General features: G+C 49.6%; 1 protein-coding gene across 2 annotated transcripts in view; it reads left to right on the forward strand.

The window, feature by feature from the left end:
* Nucleotides 1-21,731, forward strand: part of PPP1R26 (protein phosphatase 1 regulatory subunit 26) — a 69,824-nt gene that overhangs the window by 31,229 nt on the left and 16,864 nt on the right. For both annotated transcript variants that reach the window (XM_029611690.1, XM_029611689.1), the window contains exon 3: nt 13,254-13,374. In XM_029611690.1, the coding sequence (XP_029467550.1) occupies nt 13,254-13,374 (121 nt within the window). The remainder of the gene's footprint in view (nt 1-13,253; nt 13,375-21,731) is intronic.

The following is a 21,731-nucleotide window of genomic DNA, read 5'->3' on the forward strand; positions in this document are numbered from 1 at the left end:
CATCCTCTGAATGAAAGGAGCACAACAGAGCGTCTGCTCTGGTGTTTCTATCTCCAGGGCGGTACTTCAACACAAAATCAAAAGGATTAAAAAACAAGGACCAGCTGGCCTGTCTGTAATTCAGACATTGTGAGTGGCGGAGATACTCTAGATTTTTATGATCCATGAATACGGTTATTTGATGTTGAGCACCTTCGAGCCAAGGCCGCCATTCCTCGAATGCGAGCTTTATTGCCAAGAGCTCTTTATCGCCGATCCCATAGTTTTTCTCGGCTGGAGAAAATCTTCATGAGAAGAAAGAATAGGGATGTAAGGCTTTCGAGTCTCCTGTTTGGCTCAACACAGTCCCTACACCCACATCTGAAGCATCAACTTCAACGATAAAGGGCTTGTTTGGGTCTGGATGCCACAAGCACGGTTCTGTGGAGAAGGCAGTCTTCAATTTCTCGAACGCGGAAATGGCCTCCGCTGACCATTGTGCACTGTTGGCACCCTTGCGGGTCATTGCAGTCAAGGGTACGGTTAAAGAAGAATAGTTCTTTATAAACCTCCTTAAAGCCTTCAGGCTGGTAGGTTGGGACCAATTCTTGATGCTTTCAAGTTTGTGAGGGTCCATTTGGAAGCCTTCTTTTGACACGATGTAGCCTAGAAAAGGCACTGAGTCTTTGTGAAATTCACACTTAGAGAGTTTGGCGTACAGCCAGTGTTCGCAAAGACGGTGGAGCACTTGCTTGACACCTGCAATGTGGCTGTCCAAATCCTGGGAGAAGATGAGTATGTCGTCCAGGTAGACCATGACATTCTTATACAGCAGGTCCCGCAAGATGTCGTTCATCATATTTTGGAAAATTGCGGGTGCATTGCATAACCCGAACGGCATTACAAGATACTCGAAGTGGCAGTCACGCGTGTTGAAGGCCGTTTTCCATTCATCGCCGCCCCGAATGCGAATGAGTTTGTAGGCCCCCTTCAGGTCAAGCTTTGAAAATATCTTGGCCCCTTGTAGCCGGTCAAACAGCTCCGAGACTAACGGCAAGGGGTAACGGTCTTTGGTCGGGATTTCATTAAGACCTCGGTAATCGATACATGGACGTAGGGTACCGTCCTTCTTCCCCACAAAGAAAAAGCCTGCGCCGGCTGGTGACTTTGATGGTCGGATAAAACCCTTCTGGAGATTTTCTTCAATGTATTCTGACATTGCTTTATTCTCAATGGCAGAGAGAGGGTACACTCGTCCTTTCGGTGGCTCAGCATTGGGCTTCAGTCTTATGGCACAGTCATAGGGCCTATGTGGAGGAAGAATATCAGCTACTTCTTTGGAAAATACATCCCCGAAGGAAGCATATTGGGGCGGAAGTCCTGGCATTACTGGAGTCGTAGGCATGCAAATGATAAGCGAGATCTCCTTAAGGCACCTCCCGTGACATTCTGGGCCCCAGCTGGAGAGATGTTGCGGTTTCCACCGCTTCCCCTCTATCTGCTTTGCCCTGTGCTTACCTCCAGTGGTGGAAACGCCGCTCCTGCGGCTCTGCCGGTCTCTCGGGGCGTCCGCCATTGCCGGCCCATCTTCCTGCCGCCACGCGCGCGCGTGCGTGAGGACGCGCACTATGGGTGCACAGCCGCCGGAAGTCTGGCACCGCCTGGACTAACGACGCCACGCCCCTAGCCTGATTTAACCGGCGTTCGGATACCGTCTCATTGCCTTGCAACAAGGTTCACTACTGGTTAGTAGTTCTGAGTTGCGCTACGATTGTTCCACGTTCCTGACTTGACTTCTGCTTGTTCCTGATTCCGCTTCTGCCTGCCGCCAGCCTTTGACCTGGATCCGTCCACGTTCCTGCTCACCGCCTGTTCCAGTTCTCAGCACGCTACAGACTCCGTTCCTGCTCACAGTCTGTTCCAGTTCACAGCACGCTACAGACTTCGTTCCTGCTCACAGTCTGTTCCAGTTCACAGCACGCTACAGACTCCGTTCCTGCTCACAGCCTGTTCCAGTTCACAGCACACTACAGACTCCGTTCCTGTTCACAGTCTGTTCCAGTTTACAGCACGCTACAGACTCCGTCCCTGCTCACAGCTTGCTCCGGTTCACAGCACGCTACAGACTCCGTTCCTGCTTACAGCTTGCTCCAGTTCACGGCTTGCTACTGACTTTGTTCCTGCTCACAGCCTGCTCCAGTACACGTCCGACCCAGCCAGTCTACAGACTATAGTGTTCCTATTGGACTATCTTATCATACTCTCTGCCCAGGCCTTCTCCACCTATAGAGACTCACTGTCCTCCTAAGTCCCAAGGTTCCAGGACTCTATGGGCTCCTCCTGGGGGGTTCCTGGTTCCCAGGTGAATACCTCGGCCTGTGGCTCCGCCTCCCGACCTACCCCGATCCTTGGGGTAGATCGGCCCAAGGGTTCACTTCCGGACTGCAGCTTCCCAGACTGCAACAGTTTTCAAGGCCATGGACTCGGCGGAGTCTCCCAGTCTACAGGCTATTCCTGGGATAGCTCAACGCCTCCAACAGCAGCAACATTGCATCGATACTCTCGCTGCCACTGTGGACCAGTTGGTCTCTCGTCTAGAGGCTTCCAGTCGCCAAGGGCCTCCTGTACCGGTGTCTGTCCCTAATATGCAGCTGCCCGTTCCCAGCAGGTACGCTGGGGACAGTAAAACATGCCGTGGGTTTCTGAACCAGTGTCAAGTACGGTTCACCCTGCTACCATCCCAGTTCCTTCCAAGGCAGCCAAGGTAGCCTTTATCTTTCCTTACTGGATGGCAAGACCCTAGACTGGGCTTCACCCTTGTGGGAACGCTCCGACCCTCTACTACAGAACCTCCAGGATTTCCTTCTGCAGTTCCGGCTAGCCTTTGATGACCCTGCGCGCCAGTCCACTGCGGCCTCGGAGCTCTTACACCTTCAACAAGGGACGCGCCCGGTGGCGGAGTATATTATTAACTTTCGAACCCTGGCCATGGAACTTGCGTGGCAGGACGATTGCCTGAAGGGAATCTTTCTCGAGGGTTTATCAGGTCGAATCAAAGATGAACTGGCAGGAAGGGAACTCCCTGAGGATTTGAATGACTTAATGGACATTGTGGGTAAAGTAGACCGCCGTCTTCAGCAACGGGACAGAGAGAACCGTTCGTCTAGCAGAAGTTTGCATCGCCTGTCTGCCTCCTCTAGGTCACCACCGCTGAGGGCTTCTCCCTCTTCTACCCCTGCATCCGAACCAATGCAACTGGGCAGATCACCACTTACCCCGGAAGAAAGAAGCAGACGGCGCTCGCTGGGCCTCTGCTTATATTGTGGGGGCAAAGGACATTATCTTTCATCATGCCATGAGCGTCCGGGAAACGCTCGTGCCTAGGTTATACCGAGGAGCTACACCTAGGCGCTACCGGATCAGCTCCTCTCTACACACTTCCAGTAACCCTCAAATACCCTGGTGGGGAGAATCCAGATTCCGGGCCTTCGTCGATTCTGGAGCCGAGGGGAACTTTATTGTGGCCGAGCTGGTGACGCCACTTGCCCTGCCCACCATACCAAAGGTTCCTCCTCTACGGATCTCCTCGATCCGAGGGACTTGCTTCCCGGGGTTATCTCTTGTTCTACGGAACCAGTGACTTTGCAAACAGGCCTATTTCACTCCGAGGAAATCTCTTTACTTGTCCTGGACGAGGCAGTGCATCCGCTGGTGTTGGGACTTTCCGTGGCTTCGTCAGCACTCCCTCCCATCATTAGATGGGATGACTTCCAATTAGTCAGCTGGGGTTTCTGCCTGCTTCAAACGATGCCTACACCTCCCACGTCCCTCCTCAGTCTCTGCACCTCTGCTCCTCCTATCTTCTGCCTGAGCCATACCAGAGCTTCCAGGATGTCTTCTCCAAGGAGATGGGCGAGATCCTTCCCGAACACCGGCCGTTCGATTGTCCCATTGACCTGATTCCCTTGGTACCACGACGCCCCCCGTGGCCGAGTATATCCTCTGTCGTTACCTGAGACCAAGGCAATGTCCCAAGTACATCTCGGAGAACATTGCAAGGGGGTTCATCCGTCCGTCCCGTTCACCGGCAGGTGCCGGATTCTTTTTCATGGCCAAGAAGGAGGGCTCGCTTTGGCCGTGCATTGATTACCGCGGCCTCACGCCATCACCAAACGGGATCGGTACCCTCTCCCGCTTATTCCTGAACTGCTGGATCGCCTCCAAGGGGCTCGTATCTTCACGAAGCTGGATCTTAGAGGGGCCTACAACCTCGTCCGCATACGTCCAGGGGACGAATGGAAAACGGCATTCAACACCAGAGACGGGCATTACGAGTACCTCGTGATGCCCTTCGGGCTTTGTAACGCCCTCGCCGTCTTCCAGCACCTCATGAACGAGGTGCTCCGAGAGATGCTCCATTCCCACGTTATAGTATATCTAGACGACGTACTCATCTATTCTAAGGATATGGACTCTCACCGCCAGCATGTCAGACAGGTCCTCCAGGCCCTCCGAGCTAACTGCCTTTATGCCAAATTGGAGAAATGTGTATTCGAAGCAGAATCTCTGCCTTTCTTGGGCTATATTATCTCCGCTACCGGCTTCAGTATGGACCCAGAAAAAGTAGCGGCCATTACGAAATGGCCCCGGCCCACGGATCTTAAAGCCCTCCAACGGTTTCTGGGCTTTGCTAATTTTTATAGACATTTTATCCCACGTTACTCTCACTGAGTGGCTCCCCTCACAGCCTTGACCCGAAAGGGAGCTGATGTTAAGAATTGGCCTGATGCTGCGGTTGCAGCCTTCTCTGATCTCAAGGAGGCCTTTCTCTCAGATGTCTGCCTCCGACACCCGGACCCCTCACGACCATTCATCGTGGAGGTCGATGCCTCCAGTATCGCGGTGGGAGCGGTCCTCAGTCAGCATGCCGACTCTGGACAACTTCTTCCTTGCTCATACTTCTCCAGGAAGTTCTCGCCGGCCGAAAGCAACTATTCCATCGGGGATAAAGAGCTTCTGGCTATAAAACTCGCCTTTGAAGAATGGAGACAGTGGCTCGAAGGCTCCTTGCACACCACTACCGTTTACAAGGATCATAAAAACCTAGAATTCCTGACTCAGGCTCAACGACTGAACCCTCGCCAAGCCCGCTGGGCCTTGTTTTTCAGTCGTTTCGACTTTGTATTACAGTATCGCCCTGCGGCCAAAAACCTCCGGGCAGATGCCCTGTCTTGCACCTCCTGTGCCGAAGAGGATCCTGAGCCACCTCAATTCATTTTGGACCCTGCTAAAGTCCGTCTGTCTGCCATGACTATTCTCTCTCAAGACAGGACGGTGCTCTCGCGCCGGGACCGGCTGACTGCCCTACGTTGGGCTCACGACTCCTTGATCGGAGGACACGCTGGACGAGAAAGGACCCTGGAACTCATTAACCGGTATTACTGGTGGCCTAACATACGGCGTGATGTCGCTTCCTATGTGGCTTCATGCCCTAACTGTGCCCGCCAGAAGCCCAGCCCTGGCTCTCCTTGTGGGCTCTTCCACCCACTACCAGTCCCCACCGAGCCATGGACCCACATAGCTACGGACTTGTAGTAGACTTACCTCCGTCTGATGGGCATACGGTCATCTGGGTCACGGTTGACCGTTTTTCGAAGATGGTCCATCTAGTTCCTCTTCCGAAGCTTCCCTCTGCCCCCGAGTTGGCTCGTCTGTTTGCCCAACATGTCTTCAGGCTCCATGGTCTCCCTCAGGACATAGTGTCGGACAGAGGCTCTCAGTTTGTTGCCCGCTACTGGAGAGCGCTATGCAGATGCTTTAAGGTAAAGCTCAGTTTCTCCACAGCCTTCCATCCTCAGAGCAACGGACAGACCGAGAGGATGAATAGGACCTTGAAGGCATACATCCGGGCCTTCATCAACGAGAGACAAGACAATTGGTCTGAACTCTTGCCCTGGGCCGAATTCGCATATAACAACCAGGTCCATGCTGCTACCGGCAAGTCTCCATTCCATCTGGTGTACGGGAAGCCATTGCGACCCCCGCTACCGCTGGAGGCCCCCAGTGCCTCCACCCGCCGTTCAGGTAACAGCCCAGCAGCTCCAGACTTTGTGGATTATGACGCAAAAACAGGTACTCCGCGCGGCCGCTAAGGCCAAACAGACGGCCGATCACCACCCACCGACCAGCTCCCGCTTTCCAGCCAGGGGATAGAGTCTGGCTCAGCACTAAGAACTTGCACCTCCGACTTCCCTCCCGGAGATTCGCTCCTAAATTCTGTGGACCCTTTCGGGTTGCTGAACGAGTGGGCCTGGTGTCCTATCGGCTAAGATTACCATCTTCCTTCTGGGTCCACAATGCCTTTCACGCAATCTCTGCTTAAGTCTGTGGTGCTCTCCGGTACCACCGCACACCTCTGGATCCTCGTCCACGACCATCGATGATGATCCCACGTATCAAGTGGCGGGAGGTCCTAGATATCCGCTTCCACAACCGTAGATGGGAGGACCTACTGGCCTGGGAGGGCTGTAGTGACGAAGATAACACCTGGGAGCCCAGCCGTAATATTCTGGACAAAGACCTCTTGCAACAGTTCCACCGGGATCATCCAGAAAAACCAGGCCCTCTCAAGAGGGGCCGTAAAGGGGGGGGGGTTCTGTTGGGTTTCTCCACGCTTCCCCTTATCTGCTTTGCCCTGTGCTTACCTCCAGTGGTGGAAAACGCCGCTCCTGCGGCTATGCCGGTCTCTTGGGAGCGTCCGCCATTGCCGGCCCATCTCTTCCTGCCGCCACCACGCGCGCGTGAGGACGCACACTATGGGCGCACAGCTGCCGGAAGTCTGGCCCTGCCTGGACTTAACGACGCCACGCCCCAAGCCTGATTTAACCGGGGTTCGGATACCGTCTCATTGCCTTGCAACGAGGTTCACTACTTGTTAGTAGTCTGAGTTGCGCTACGATTGTTCCACGTTCCTGACTTGACTTCTGCTTGTTCCTGATTCCGCTTCTGCCTGACGCCAGCCTTTGACCTGGATCCGTCCACGTTCCTGCTCACCGCCTGTTCCAGTTCTCAGCACGCTACAGACTCCGTTCCTGCTCACAGTCTGTTCCAGTTCACAGCACGCTACGACTTCGTCTTCCTGCTCAACAGTCTGTTCCAGTTCACAGCACGCTACCAGACTCCGTTCCTGCTCACAGCCTGTTTCCAGTTCACAGCAACGCTACAGACTCCGTTCCTGTTCACAGTCTGTTCCAGTTTACAGCATGCTACAGACTCCGTTCCTGCTTCACAGCTTGCTCCGGTTCACAGCACGCTACAGACTCCGTTCCTGCTTACAGCTTGCTCCAGTTCACGGCTTGCTACTGACTTTGTTCCTGCTCACAGCCTGATCCAGTACACGTCCGACCCAGCCAGTCTACAGACTATAGTGTTCCTATTGGACTATCTTATCATACTCTCTGCCCAGGCCTTCTTCTCCACCTATAGAGGCTCAGACTGTCCTCCTAAGTCCCCAAGGTTCCAGGACTCTATGGGCTCCTCCTGGGGGGTTCCGGGTTCCCGGGTGAATACCTCGGCCTGTGGCTCCGCCTCCCGACCTACCCTATCCTTGGGGTAGATCGGCCCAAGGGTTCACTTCCGGACTGCAGCTTCCCAGACTGCAACAAGAGATCCAAGGATGCCCAGTCAAATTGTGGTTGGTGCACTTGCAAACCAGGGTAACCCCAGGACGATAGGGTGCATAGCCCTTTCCAATACCAAGAAGGAGAGTGATTCCGTATGGAGAGCTCCGTTGCCGAGAGTAACTGGTACAGTTTGGCAAGTCACGTCGCCTGGTAAGGGCTCTCCATGAATGGAGGATAATAGTAGTGGATCTTTCAACTTGATGAGGGGAATCCTCAAGTATTCCACTAGACGTCTGAGAATGAGGTTGCCTCCTGCCCCTGAATCCACCAGGGCAGGAGTCTGAACCGTGACTGGTCAGTAAGTTACAGAGACTGGGAGAGAGAGCAGAGGAGAGGGCATAGTGAAGCCTAAGAACAGTCCTCCTGCAGGACTTAGGTCCGTCCGTTTTCCGGACGAATGGAGCATGTAGAGATGTCGTGGCAGGGCTGACCAAAGTATAAGCAAAGGCCGCGCCTCTTCCGAAATCTTCACTCTTTGGAAGTCAAACGTCCATGACCAAGTTGCATCGGTTCCACTTTATCAGCAGCAGGGATTACTGGAACCATCCGAGGTGCAGGTATAGCACTAGCCTGTTTTAACCCAGGTAACACCTTAGGCCGGAGTTCCTTCACCTTGTCCCGGAGCCGGCGATCAATCCAAGTAGCCAAGGCTATTAATTCGACCAGCGAGTCAGGTGTTTCGCGAGCAGCCAGCTCGTCCTTTAAACGGTTATCCAGGCCTCTGAAGAAGAGAGTCTTGAGATACTTGGGGTCCCAGCAGAGTTCTGCCGCAAGAGTTTTGAACTCTATGGCAAATCCAGCCAATGATCTGTTGCCTTGCTTCAATTCAACCAAAGCAGAACCGGCGACAGCAGTTCAGGCAGGGTCATCGAAAACGGATTTAAATAAGTCCATAAATCCTTCTATGTCCTGCAAAATAGGGTCCTTGCGTTCCCACAAGGTAGATGCCCAAGACAAAGCCCTACCATCCAAGTAGGAAAGGATGTAGGTAGTCTTGGAGAGAGCCGTAGGAAATAAAGAGGGCTGTAAGGTAAAATGCATGCAGCACTGGTTTAAAAAGCCCCGGGTCTTCTGGATTTCTCCGGAAAAACGGATTGGAGCCGCCAGTGGTACAGCAGTCTTTAGAGTTACCTCCTGTAACTGACCTTCATGGTTGTAAGCTGGGCCTTGAACCTTCTGTGTGTGTAGCTGATGGAATGCTGAAGTAAGTTTCTCCAAGGCATCTTGCTGTTCCGAAATGCCTAGGACCAGGCTCTGTATGGCCTGCAAGGCATTGAGCTGTGCCGGATCCATGGAGTTAGCAATCTGTTATTATTTGTGATAGTTGTGGGTGGATCCTTGGGCCAGTGGCAGATGACTACGCCCACGGGGAAAGATCCTGAAAGGGACCACTGGTCAGGCTCAGAGTTGGGAGACAGACACACACAAGTTCTTTTATTAAACTGTTTTTGAGAACCACCAAAGGTGGCAGTAGTGAGTTGGAGAAGCCCGGCTGGGCTCTAGTTCCTCAGGCACTGGAACAGGGATCCCAGGAAGGCTGAGCTGTAGAGAAACTGAGTTAGTGAGTAGGCAGAATATGCAGAGTTCAGGAACAGAACCTTGATGGTACACCCACACGATATCCTCTTAGAACAGCCCAGGAGCTGGAATGAAGTAGGCCCTCGAGGAGCGAGTACCTGGTTCCAGGGAAAGCTCTGAGAGAGAGATGGTAACTCACTGGTGTAGGCAGCGCTGACTTCCTGGCAGAAGTTATATTTGGTAGCAGGTCCGGGAACGTGGGCCCTCGAGGAGTGAGTACCAGTTCCAGACTGCGACCTGAAAAGCAAAAGAGAGAGCGAGGCCTCCGAGGAGCGGGTACCCCTGGTAAAGTCCGAGGAGGCAGAGTAGCAAGGTAAGCGGAGAGCGAATCCCATCCGTAGCGATACCTGGAGGCAGCTAGGTAGGAATCCCTTTGCTAACTCGATTAGCTAGCAAAACAAGAGACCTTAAATATCTGGCGATGATGACGTCATCTCAGGAGGACGCCCCTGAGGTTTGCGCCACAGCTGGTACTTGAGTTGGGGCCGCGCCGCGTGCGCGCCCTTAGCCCTCAGGAGAACATGGCGGAAAGGCAGCGTTGAGCCGGTCTGGGGACGCCGTAGAAGGTCGGCAAGATGAAGCCGTGGCAGCCAAACTTCCATCAAGCAAAGAGGGAGTCACCAAAGAGGTAAGGTGGGCAGAGTGGAGACGTCAGGCAGCATCGGTCGCAACACCCACGTCTTAAGAAAATATGGGGCGATATTCAGTTTATTTAATTGTGCCCAAGAAAGAGGGATCCTTTTGTCCCATCCTGGAGCTCAAGAGTGTCAACCGTCATCTGCAGGTGACACATTTTCGCATGGAGGCCTTGTTCTCTGTGATAATGGCCATACAGTTGAAATTTCTGATCTCTTTGGATCTTATGAACCGTATCTTCACATTCCCATTTGACTAGAGCATCAACGCTTTCTGTGGTTCACAGTTCTGGGATGCCATTTTAAATTTTGGGCACTGCCTTTTGATCAGGCAGTGCCAGGACCTTTTCCAAGTTAATGGTGGTAGTTGCGGCAAAATTGAGAGAGGATGGGATCCTACCACACCCATATTTGGGTGATTGACTGATTTGAGCCAAGTTACTGGAGGAGAGCTGCCTGATAACCCAAAAGTTGATCTCCCTATTGCAGGAGCTCAGCTGGGTTGTGAACCTGCTCAAGAGCAGTCTTCAGCCTGCTCAATTGTTGGAATACCTTGGAATTTGGTTTGATATGAGCAGGGCAAGATTTTCCTGCAGGAAGCTCATATTCAGAAGTTGATGGCACAGCTGTGTCTTGATGAACACTCTGTGCTGGATCTTATGGTCCTACCTGTAGATACTTGGTTTAATGGCGGCAACCCTGGAAGTAGTACAGTGGGCAAGAGCGGCTCTCGCTTGTTTCAGAGATCAGGTGAATGGTGGATCCTTGTTGGCTCATCCTGATGTGGCCTCTTTCCTGAAAGGAATGAAGCATCTTCTTCCTCCTCTGCAGTTTCCGGTGCCCTTACGGAGTCTTAATTTGGTATTGGATTTCTTCGCGGGCCCTACGTTTAAACAGATGCGTAACCTGAACTTGCAATTACTGAACTTGAAAATGGTGTTTCTTGAGGCAATTTTATTCTGCACGTAGGGTTTTTGAACTGCAGGTCTTGTCTTGCCAGGAACCATTCCTCCGGGTGCCTCCAAGTGCGGTACAGCTGCATTCTGTTCCTTCTTTTCTACTGAAGATGGTAACTGAATTTCAATTGAATCAGTCCATCTTCCTGCCCTCTCTGGACAAAAAGAAAAATGTAGAGGAGTATCATCTGTTGCAACCCTTTGATGTCAAGAGACATATTTTCCGATATCTGGAGGTTACTAAGCCTTTATAGAAGACAGATCGCCTGTTTGTCCTTCACGGTGGTAATAGACAGAGCTGGCCTCGCAGGCTACCATAGCTCGCTGAATTAAGGAGGTAGTCACGGCTGCATACATTTATGCTGGAGAGCTGTTGCCAATTCAATTTAGGGCTCATTCCACTAGAGCTCAAGCATTGTCATGGGCGGGAGTGAAATTGTTGTCTCCTGTTGACATTTGCCAAGCTGTGACGTGGTCTTTGTTACACACTCTTTCCAGGTATTATCATCTGGATATGCAAGCCCGGGAGGATGCAGCCTTTGCATGTTCGGTTTTGACTGGACTGCGGGCAGCCTCCCACCCTGTTCAGGAGTAGCTTGGGTACATCCCACTTATTCTGAATTTATCAGACTGGATGCTAAGAAATGAGAAATTGCTACGTACCTGATAATTTCCTTTTCTTTAGGACAGTCAGATGAATCCAGCTTCCCTCCCTTGGCTGCCAAATGGTTGTATTATGGTCCTCCTCCTTGGCTACATGTTATAGGGATTACTGGTGTTAGTCCAGTCCCTAGACTACTGTTAACACATTCTTGTCTGAGCTCAGTGTTGCCTTTTGGCTGGGTACTGAAATGGTTACCTTTAATCAAGTTTTGCTAGTCTGTCTACAGTTGCTTTTGAAAAGATTACTGACAGGCTGATGTCACTGCAGGGGTATATATACTGTGACGTCAGTTTGCTCAGTCTCATCTGCTGGTAGAGGTGCATAACCTACTTGTTCTGGATTCATCTGACTATCCTGAAGAAAAGGAAATTATCAGGTAAATTGTAATTTCTCATTCTAGAATTCAGTAGAAAATGAAGTAGAAATAAAAGCATGAAATTGATTGTTTAAGTGTCCTAAATACTTAAAGCTCTGGTATAACCAGTTGCCTTCAACAGCACACACCAAGTAACTTGTCTTTACCTGTGATATGATGACAGGATAAATTTAATTAATTTCTATTGGTTCTCACTGCTGCTTAGTGAATTTCAAAGCAAAACCCCATAGCATGAGCACCAGTGAGCTGTCCAAAGAACTGTAGTACAAGGTTGTGGAAAGGCACAGACCTGGAGATGCATATAAAAGAATTGTGAAGGCCTTGAATATGCGTCAGACCATGGTGAAATGATTATTAAGAAGTGGAAGGTGCATGGCATTACCAAGATCTTGCCTCAATAAGGCTCTCTTTCGAAACTGGATGATTGAGCAAGGAGACACATTAGGAAATCAACCAAGAGGCGAGTGGCAGTTTTGAAAGAGCTACAAGTTAGCATGATGGAAGACCTGGTCAAAGTGCACATGTAATAACAATAGCCCAGTCACTCCACAAATCTGGCCTGTGGAGCAAGGAAGTCATTACTCAAGAAAGCCCACTTAGAATATGTTTTAAAATATGCAAAGAAATACTCGGGGGGCACATAGCCAAGACTATACAGGAGTGGCTAAGGCAATAAAAAGTAAATCTCCTGGAGTGGCCCAGTCAGAACCCCAGCTTCAATTCAATAAAAAATTTGTTGTATGATTTGAAGATCGCTGTTCATCAACGCTTCCCAAAGACTTTGACAAACTTGAACAGTTTTCTAAAGAACCTGCTCCAACAGACTTACAGCTGTAATTGCTGCCAAAGGTGCTACCACCAAGTATTGACTTAAGTCGAAATCTTAACTAATTGGATTTCAGTTTTGTTTTGTTTTTGATACATAAATGCTTTGTCTCTCAATAAAACATTTTGGCCCTGAAAGGTGTGGACTACGGTATGCTGATGAGTGGAAAAGATCCTCATTTTAAATGCATGCAAACCTGATACACTGACAATAAAATGTTAAAAGGGGTGTAGACTTTCTATAGCGACTAAGTAATAGTATGGCAGTGTCAGAAGAGTGACTTGCTGAAAAAATATTTTGGATTGTAAACCGATGAGTGGGATTCCCTCAACAATAAACAAGACACTCCCTTCGCTTCTATGTTAAATTGCAAGTAAATATGGAAATGGGACACAAAGTCTTTAAAAAAAAGAAAAAAATAAATAAATTTGTCATTCATCCCGATGACTATGTATGGACATATGCAGCTTTTTATGTCTAGAGGCAGTCAAGAAAAAACATTTTTGTTGTTGTTGTTTTTGTCTGTACCTACTGATGGATTCTTCTGTGTTTTGCAGCCTTATGTTTAGTTCCTTCATTGATCCTGGATTGGTGCTAGAGCCTTACATTGTTCTGTCTCCCGAACATCTGTGTAGAAAGTTCAGCTTTATTACACAAAATAATATAAACCTGCATCAGGTAAAGCATCTACTGAAACTTTGTTCCTGCATCTTTACCAGGAAGAATGTATTCATGCTCCAAAAGGAAGAAATGACCCTGTTTTATTTACACTCATGAATGCAGAATGTTTGTTTTAGTTTTAGAGTCAGTTTTCTGTAGATGTTAGATGGCAGGATAAATTTATAGAGGTTTTTGACATTTTAAGGACATTGTATTTTCGGTGTTCTGGCCTAAATGATGATTTAATTTCCAGTGATTTTTTAACGGGTAAATGAATAGCTATGTCTTGTTTTCTACTTGGCTATAATATTTGCTGTTCTGCCACATGTCTCTTGTTCTGTATTGTGCAGTGTGTTTCTAGGATAGTGACTACTGCTGATAGAGACTTCAAAGAGGGGAATTTTCAAAAGCCATTTACTGGATAAGAGGGCTATATAAAAATTTCCACCCTTAATCTGGCGTAAAGTACATACGAGGTTCCACCACACACATACTTTTAGAAGAATTAAGAGACATTCCCAGGAGTGTGTTTAGAGCAAGGGAGGAAAATTATGCATGTAAACTGTATTTTCAAATCTATATGCATTGTATATGCATTCATTTCCATGAAAAAAAAAAATACCCGATAGAACAAGCCGATGCAAATATCTGTAGGTACTTTGGCCAGTTTTTACAGTGCAAGTACGTGCATACTTTGCGTTTTGAAAACTGATGCAAAGACCTCCAGAAAAAAGTAACCAAGATTTTCTGGCATGGACTTAGCTGCTTGTTCAGCAGGAAACCAGATGCCCTCTCTCCCCTGCCCCCTCCCCACCACCCGCAACCAGTGACCATCTCTGTACTCGACTGGTAAGCACTGATCTCAGGTAAAGTTTAAAAAAAAAAGGTTTTCCCTTTAAAACAGAGAAGAAGGATTTTTAGGATTTCCTCCGGTCTCTGTACTTGGCGCGCCTTTCTGACATTTGTTCCCGCTCCAGTTGGGGTTGAGGAAGTGGGCAACCTGGCGGGTTGAGCGGCCCCGATAGGCTAGGTCCCGCAGTTAGGCTTTTTCCTTGCACGCTGTGTGGTAGGCTGCGGCAGCAGTTTTCAAGTGCTCCTGTGCGTGCTCTGCTGCTCTCTACAGGTCGTCAGTGTGCACAGTGCATCAGCTCTGCGCACACTTTGGGCCAGATTTTAAAAGGGTTACGCGCGCCGAACCTATTTTGCATAGGCTCGGCTGCGCGTGCAAGTCCCGGGGCTTGCAAAAAGGGGCAGTCGGGGGCGTGGTTTCGGATCGGGAGCGTGTGGGCGGTCCAGGGGCATGGCCGAGTGCCCCGACACAGCGGCGTGCCCTGACACAGCTAAGCGCGTATCTTATAAAATCCGGCGTACGTAGAATTATAAAATCTACCTCTTTGTGCACTTTGTTTTGGGCATGCCTTTTACGTGCCCAGCTTTTGAATGGTTTACACTTTGGCTTGGTGCACAAATTGTACCTGCGCCTTGTCACTCTTACTTCTGCATTGCTTAATTTTTGTGCACATAAATTTTTGTGCGTGAGCCATTCAGATGCACATTTACTGCCATGATGGCACCTGTAAACAATAAGCCTAAGTGTCTTCTTATTTGTATTGCCTGTTGTTATGCTCAGGCTTGTGAACCCTTGGCCGACGGGAGGATGGTATACCTTTCGGAGGATCCGTAGGTTCTCTCATCAGGTGGCGAGGCAGCGCAGAAGACGGGACCAGCTGACCCTTGGCACTGGAGACTAAGGCGACTGCGGAGGCGGATGAAGAGACGAGAAGAGATGCTGTGTCTTCACCACTGGAATTCTGTGGTCCCCCCAGGAGGAGCCCGTAGGGACCCAGACCGCTGGGACTTAGGCGGACCTTTGAGAGGTCAGGGTGTCGGTGCAAGGGCTGACTGGAGCTTCGCCCTGGAAGCCCGCAGTCCCCCCGGGAAGAGCCTGTAGGGACCTGGGCCGCTGGGACTTAGGTGGGCCCTTGGAGACGGTAGTCTAGAAGGAGTCCTAGGTCGAGTGCCAGAGGGTTGTCGCTCACCAGTCGGAGGCCACACACCGAAGGATCACCACTTGCCAGTCCGAAGTCACACACCAGAGAATCACCGCTTACCAATCCGAAGTCGTACACCAGAGAATCACCGTAAGCCAATCCAAAGTCAGGAACCGGGAACACCAAGACGAAACAGGAACAGGATCCAAAGCTCAAGGAACTCACCGAAGCAAGCAGACTAGACAGCGCTGGAGGACGTTGCCAAGTCACTGAAGGAGCAGAGGAAGCTTCCCTTTATACTTCCCCTGCCTGGGCTGATCAGGAACAGGTGAAGCCAATTAAAGGGATTAGGTCCCTTTAAATCTGTAGAGGAGGTGCGGCCTCGCGCCTAAGGATGGCGGTGGCCATCTTGGATTTTCCCCCGCGGAGGAGAGACGCCGCTGGACACCGCGAGGGGGGAGCAGGACGGCTCCCCCTGCAGCGGGTAGCACCGGAGGCTGTGCGGGAGCGACAGCCCGAATCAGAGCCCTCCCCCGGGGCTCCTGTGGCGAGGGAACGCCGCGGACAAGGTAGGGGGCTGCGGTCGTGGAGCGCCATGGCCACGGAACACAACACCTGTCGTATTAGAGCTTCTCAGCCTGACCTGTCTTCTAACCTGTGCCAGCGCTGTTCAGACACTCAGAGAGATTTGTCTTCCTCAGATTTTGCTAAGCCTGGCTCCTCCCATTCTGATGATGATGGGTTGGTTATGGCTTTGACTGGAGGGACGCCAGACCTTGGTTCTCCCTTGACTGGCTCCTCTGCAGGCAAGGGCAGTTCTGTGGGACCCGCTCCACTTCCTTCTGGGCTTGGTCTGGATCTGGTTGCTTATTCTTGGGTAGAATGTTTTCAAGGCTTACAGACTTTTCTTAAGGCGCAGTCTTCCGCATCACCCATTCCTGTTAGGTCAGACCCTCAGCTGGTGGCTCCTCCTTCTAGTCCTATGCTAAAGCACCGGAGCTTGCATCTGTTCCTTGCGTGTGTTCCTGACAGGAACCTGGATGGCACTGATGATGATATGGATCCTGATTCTCTGGACGATGGGGAAATTCCTCTGGGACTGGAACCATATCAAACCATGTTGTGGTTGTTTCATAGAAATGAACTGCCGGCCCTGATTTCTCACACTTTAAAACAACTGGTGTCCCTGGTTCAGATGCCATGTTGGAGCTGAAGAAGAATCCCATTTTGGTTGCCTTGTGTAAAGCCTCTTTTTTTTTTCCCCGTGATGGGTGCCAATCAGGAATTGATTGATCTTGAATGGGATGCCCCAGAGGCAGATTTTAAAGGGGGTCGGACATTGGAAGGCCTGTACCCCCTGGATCCAGCTGTAGGAGAGTGTTTGTGTTTTCCCAAAGTAGATGCACTGTTGTGTACCGTCTCTGAGCGAATGACTATTCCTGTAGAGGGAGGAGCAGCCTTGAAGGACGTGCATGATAGTAAGCCTTTGAGGCAGTGGCAATGACATTACAGATTGCTTCCTACATAAGAGCATAAGAAATTGCCATGCTGGGTCAGACCAAGGGTCCAACAAGCCCAGCATCCTGTTTCCAACAGAGGCCAAACCAGGCCACAAGAACCTGGCAATTACCCAAACACCAAGAAGATCCCATGCTACTGATGCAATTAATTCATCAACCTACACCAATACAAGGGACCACTTGTGCTCTGGTGTTACTTATGTACGGTGGCTATGTTAAAGGACAGCCCATTTGGTGGGTGCCCTTGTCTTTCGCCCCGTCCATTATTCTTTATTATCTCAATTTATTGTAAATCCTTTTTTTAATTTTCTGCAACGTCAGTCATTTTCATGAAAAACCCCAATTGCCCGTTTTCCGAGGCGACCCGCTATTGATGTGTATATACTTATCGAGGCAACCGTCTCAGCTTCTTCTCACGGGTACGCGTCTGCTAGCCCGACATGGGCCATGTTTCGGCACCTTCGTGCCTGCTTCAGGGGCTACGGGTGGGGTAGTGCTGTGTCCTAGCAGGTACACAGTAGCTGTTTGCGTTTGCGTCGATAAGTATATACACATCAATAGCGGGTCGCCTGCTTCAGGGGCTACGGGTGGGGTAGTGCTGTGTCCTAGCAGGTACACAGTAGCTGTTTGCGTTTGCGTCGATAAGTATATACACATCAATAGCGGGTCGCCTCGGAAAACGGGCAATTGGGGTTTTTCATGAAAATGACTGACGTTGCAGAAAATTAAAAAAAGGATTTACAATAAATTGAGATAATAAAGAATAATAGACGGGGCGAAAGACAAGGGCACCCACCAAATGGGCTGTCCTTTAACATAGCCACCGTACATAAGTAACACCAGAGCACAAGTGGTCCCTTGTATTGGTGTAGGTTGATGAATTACTATTGGAGGGAAGAGGTTGGTTGATGTACAGTGAATAACTGATGCAATTAATAGCAGTGGCTATTCCCTAAGTAAACTTGATTAATAGCAGTTAATGGACTTCTCCTCCAAGAACTTATCCAAACCTTTTTTGAACCCAGCTACACTAACTGCACTAACTACATCGTCTGGCAACAAATTCCAGAGCTTTATTGTGTGTTGAGTGAAAAAGAATTTTCTCCGATTAGTCTTAAATGTGCTACTTGCTAACTTCATGGAATGCCCCCTAGTCTTTCTATTATTCGAAAGTGTAAATAACCGATTCAGATCTACTCGTTCAAGACCTCTCATGATCTTAAAGACCTCTATCATATCCCCCCTCAGCCATCTCTTCTCCAAGCTGAACAGCCCTAACCTCTTCAGCCTTTCCTCATAGGGGAGCTGTTCCACCCCCTTTATCATTTTGATTGCCCTTCTCTGTACCTTCTCCATCACAACTATATCTTTTTTGAGATGCGGCGACCAGAATTGTACACAGTATTCAAGTGCGGTCTCACCATGGAGCGATACAGAGGCATTATGACATTTTCCATTTTATTAACCATTCTGTTCCTAATAATTCCTAACATTCTGTTTGCTTTTTTGACTGCTGCAGCACACTGAGCCAACGATTTTAAAGTATTATCCACTATGATGCCTAAATCTTTTTCCTGGGTGGTAGCTCCTAATATGGAACCTAACATCGTGTAACTACAGCAAGGGTTATTTTTCCCTATATGCAACACCTTGCACTTGTCCACATTAAATTTCATCTGCCATTTGGTTGCCCAATCTTCCAGTCTTGCAAGGTCCTCCTGTAAGGTATCACAATCCGCTTGTGATTTAACTACTCTGAATAATTTTGTATGATCCGCACATTTGATAACCTCACTCGTCGTATTCCTTTCCAGATCATTTATATATATATTGAAAAGCACAGGTCCAAGTACAGATCCCTGAGGCACTCCACTGTTTACCCTTTTCCACTGAGAAAATTGACCATTTAATCCTACTCTTTGTTTCCTGTCTTTTAACCAGTTTGTAATCCACGAAAGGACATCGCCTCCTATCCCATGTCTTTTTAGTTTTCTTAGAAGCATCTCATGATGGACTTTGTCAATCGCCTTCTGAAAATCCAAATACACTACATCTCTTGGTTCACCTTTATCCACATGTTTATTAACCCCTTCAAAAAAATGAAGCAGATTTGTTAGGCAAGACTTCCCTTGGGTAAATCCATGTTGACTGTGTTCCATTAAACCATGTCTTTCTATATGCTCTACGATTTTGATCTTGAGAATAGTTTCCACTATTTTTCCTGGCACTGAAGTCAGGCTCACTAGTCTAAAGTTACCCGGATCGCCCCTGGAGCCTTTTTTAAATATTAGGGTTACACTGGCCACCCTCCAGTCTTCAGGTACAATGGATGATTTTAATGATAGGTTACAAATTTTAACTAATTGTTGCATCCGTCAGTCTCAGACGGCTTTGACCCTTGTGCCTCACCTTTTTCTCAGCTCTCCCCGCTAGCCTTGGGAAGATGGCTACCACTGCATCTGCAAGCCGCACTCTCCAGCTTCCCCGGAATGGCTATGGGGTTGCCTTCTGCCATGTTTCTCCCAAGGGCCTCCTACGGTGAGCGTGCACGCTACCCACATCTTTATTCCAGCTATGGCGCGAACCTCGGGGGGTGTCCCCCTCAAGTGACATCATGCCATCCGGGTATTTAGCCTGTACTTGTTTGCTAGCTCATTGAGTTAGCAAGGATTGGTCTCAGCTGGTCTAAGCTACTGTGCCGCTTCCGTGCTGCCGCTGGAAACTCTCTCTCTGCCCTTCGGCGTATTGTCTAACCTGGGTACCCGCTCCTCGGGGGCCCTCTGCTTTATTTCAGGTGCCTTACTGGGATCAGGTACTTGCTCCTCGAGGGCCTGCTCTCCCTGCGTCGGTGTCTGTACCATCTACTTCAGCCTAGTGGAATCGCCAACCTACAGCTACCATCTAGTGAGTAATCTAACTCTCAGTCTGTCTCATCTACAGCATTGCCTTGCCTGGGAAACCTACACCAGAATCCCCTATACCAACGTGGTGAGACAGGTTCCCTCTGCCGAGGGCCCTGGGACTGCTACCTCTGGATCACCTCACTACTGCTACCTCTGGTGGTATACATCAAGCTGTACAATAAAAGAGCTAATTCTATATTTGTGCGTCCTGAGTCTAGCCCAGTACTGTGGCTCTCCACGGGGCTCCTCCCCGTGGGCTTGGTCATCTGCCACAGTACCCAACAATCCACCAAAACACCGCTAAACCATAACACTAATAGATCAGAAATTTCATTTTTTAGTTCCTTCAGTACCCTAGGATGCATACCATCCGGTCCAGATGATTTGCTACTCTTTAGTTTGTCAAACTGGCCTACTACATCTCCCAGGTTCACAGTGATTTCGTTCAGTTCATCTGACTCATCACCCCTGAAAACCATCTCCAGAACTGGTATCTCTCCAACATCCTCATTAGTAAACACGGAAGCAAAGAATTAATGTGGTCTTTCTGCAATGGCCTTATCTTCCCTAAGATCCCCTTTAACCCCTTGGTCATCTAATGGTCCAACCGTCTCCCTCACAGGTTTCTTGTGGTGCAATCTTGTCTGCTTCTCTTTCAGTAGATTGATGATTCTGGAGGGAATTCCAGAGCAGTTATGGAGCCCGCTGCCGCCTTTTTAGCAGACGCAGGTTGCGGTTTGGTCCATACCTTGGCCAGTGGAGTGGCTTCAGTGATAGTGGCCAGGTGTCAACTCTGGTTGCAAAATTGGTCAGCAGACGCAGCCTCCAAAGCTAATCTTACAAAGATACCCTGTAAAGGCTTGCTGTTATTTGGGAGCGAGTTGGAGAAATTGGCCAGTAAGTGGGAAGAATCATCGGTTCCTCAGTTGCCGGAGGATAAGAAGTGTCAGAAAGCTATGTTGTTAAAGCTGGTATTTAGCAATTGTGGGTGGATCCTTGGACCAGTGGCAGGTGACCACGCCCTCGGGGGAAATTCTGAGAGGGACCACTGGTCAGGCTTAGTGTAGGAGACAGACACACACTAGTTCTTTTATTAGACAATATGGTAAACCACCAGAGGTGGCAGTAGTGAGCTGGAAGCGCCCAGCTGGGCTGTAGTGCCTCAGGTATTGGAACAGCGATCCCAAGGTGGCTGAGCTGTAGAGAAACTAAGTCAGTGAGTAGGCAGTATATGCAGAGTTCTGAAACAAGTCCTTGATGGTAACACTCACATAATAGTCTCTTAAGGCAGCCCAGGAGTTGGTATGCATTAGGCCCTCGAGGAGCGAGTACCTGGTTCCAGGGAATGCTCTGAGAGATAGATACAACTAACTGATGTTAAGCAACAAAGACTTCTTAGAAGCAATATAGTAAACCACCAAAGGTGGCAGTAGTGAGCTGGAAGCGCCCGGCTGGGCTGTAGTCCCTCAGGTATTGGAACAACGATCCCAGGGTGGCTGAGCTGTAGAGAAACTAAGACAGTGAGTAGGCAGTATATGCAGAGCACTGGAACAAGTCCTTAATGGTAACACTCACACAATAGTCTCTTAAGGCAGCCCAGGAGATGGTATACATTAGGCCCTCGAGGAGTGAGTACCTGTACCCAGGGAAAGCTCCGAGAGATAGATGGAAACTCACAATGTTGTAAGCAGTGATGACTTCTTAGCAGAAGTGGTATTCAGGAGCAAGTCCGGGACGTGGACCCTCAAGGAGCGAGTACCGGTTCCGGACTGCGACCTGCAAAGAAAAAGAGAGAGCGAGGCCCCCGAGGAGCGGGTACCCCTAGTGCAGTCCGAGGAGGCAGAGTAGCTAGGGTCGCGGAGAGCGAATCCCATCTGCAGCGACCAGGAGGAAGTGAACCCCTTGCTAACTCGTCTTGTTAGCGAAAACTGAGACCTTAAATATCTGGAGCTGGTGATGTC

This window comes from Rhinatrema bivittatum, chromosome 8 (assembly GCF_901001135.1).
Source record: "Rhinatrema bivittatum chromosome 8, aRhiBiv1.1, whole genome shotgun sequence".
NCBI classification, from domain to species: Eukaryota; Metazoa; Chordata; class Amphibia; order Gymnophiona; family Rhinatrematidae; genus Rhinatrema; species Rhinatrema bivittatum.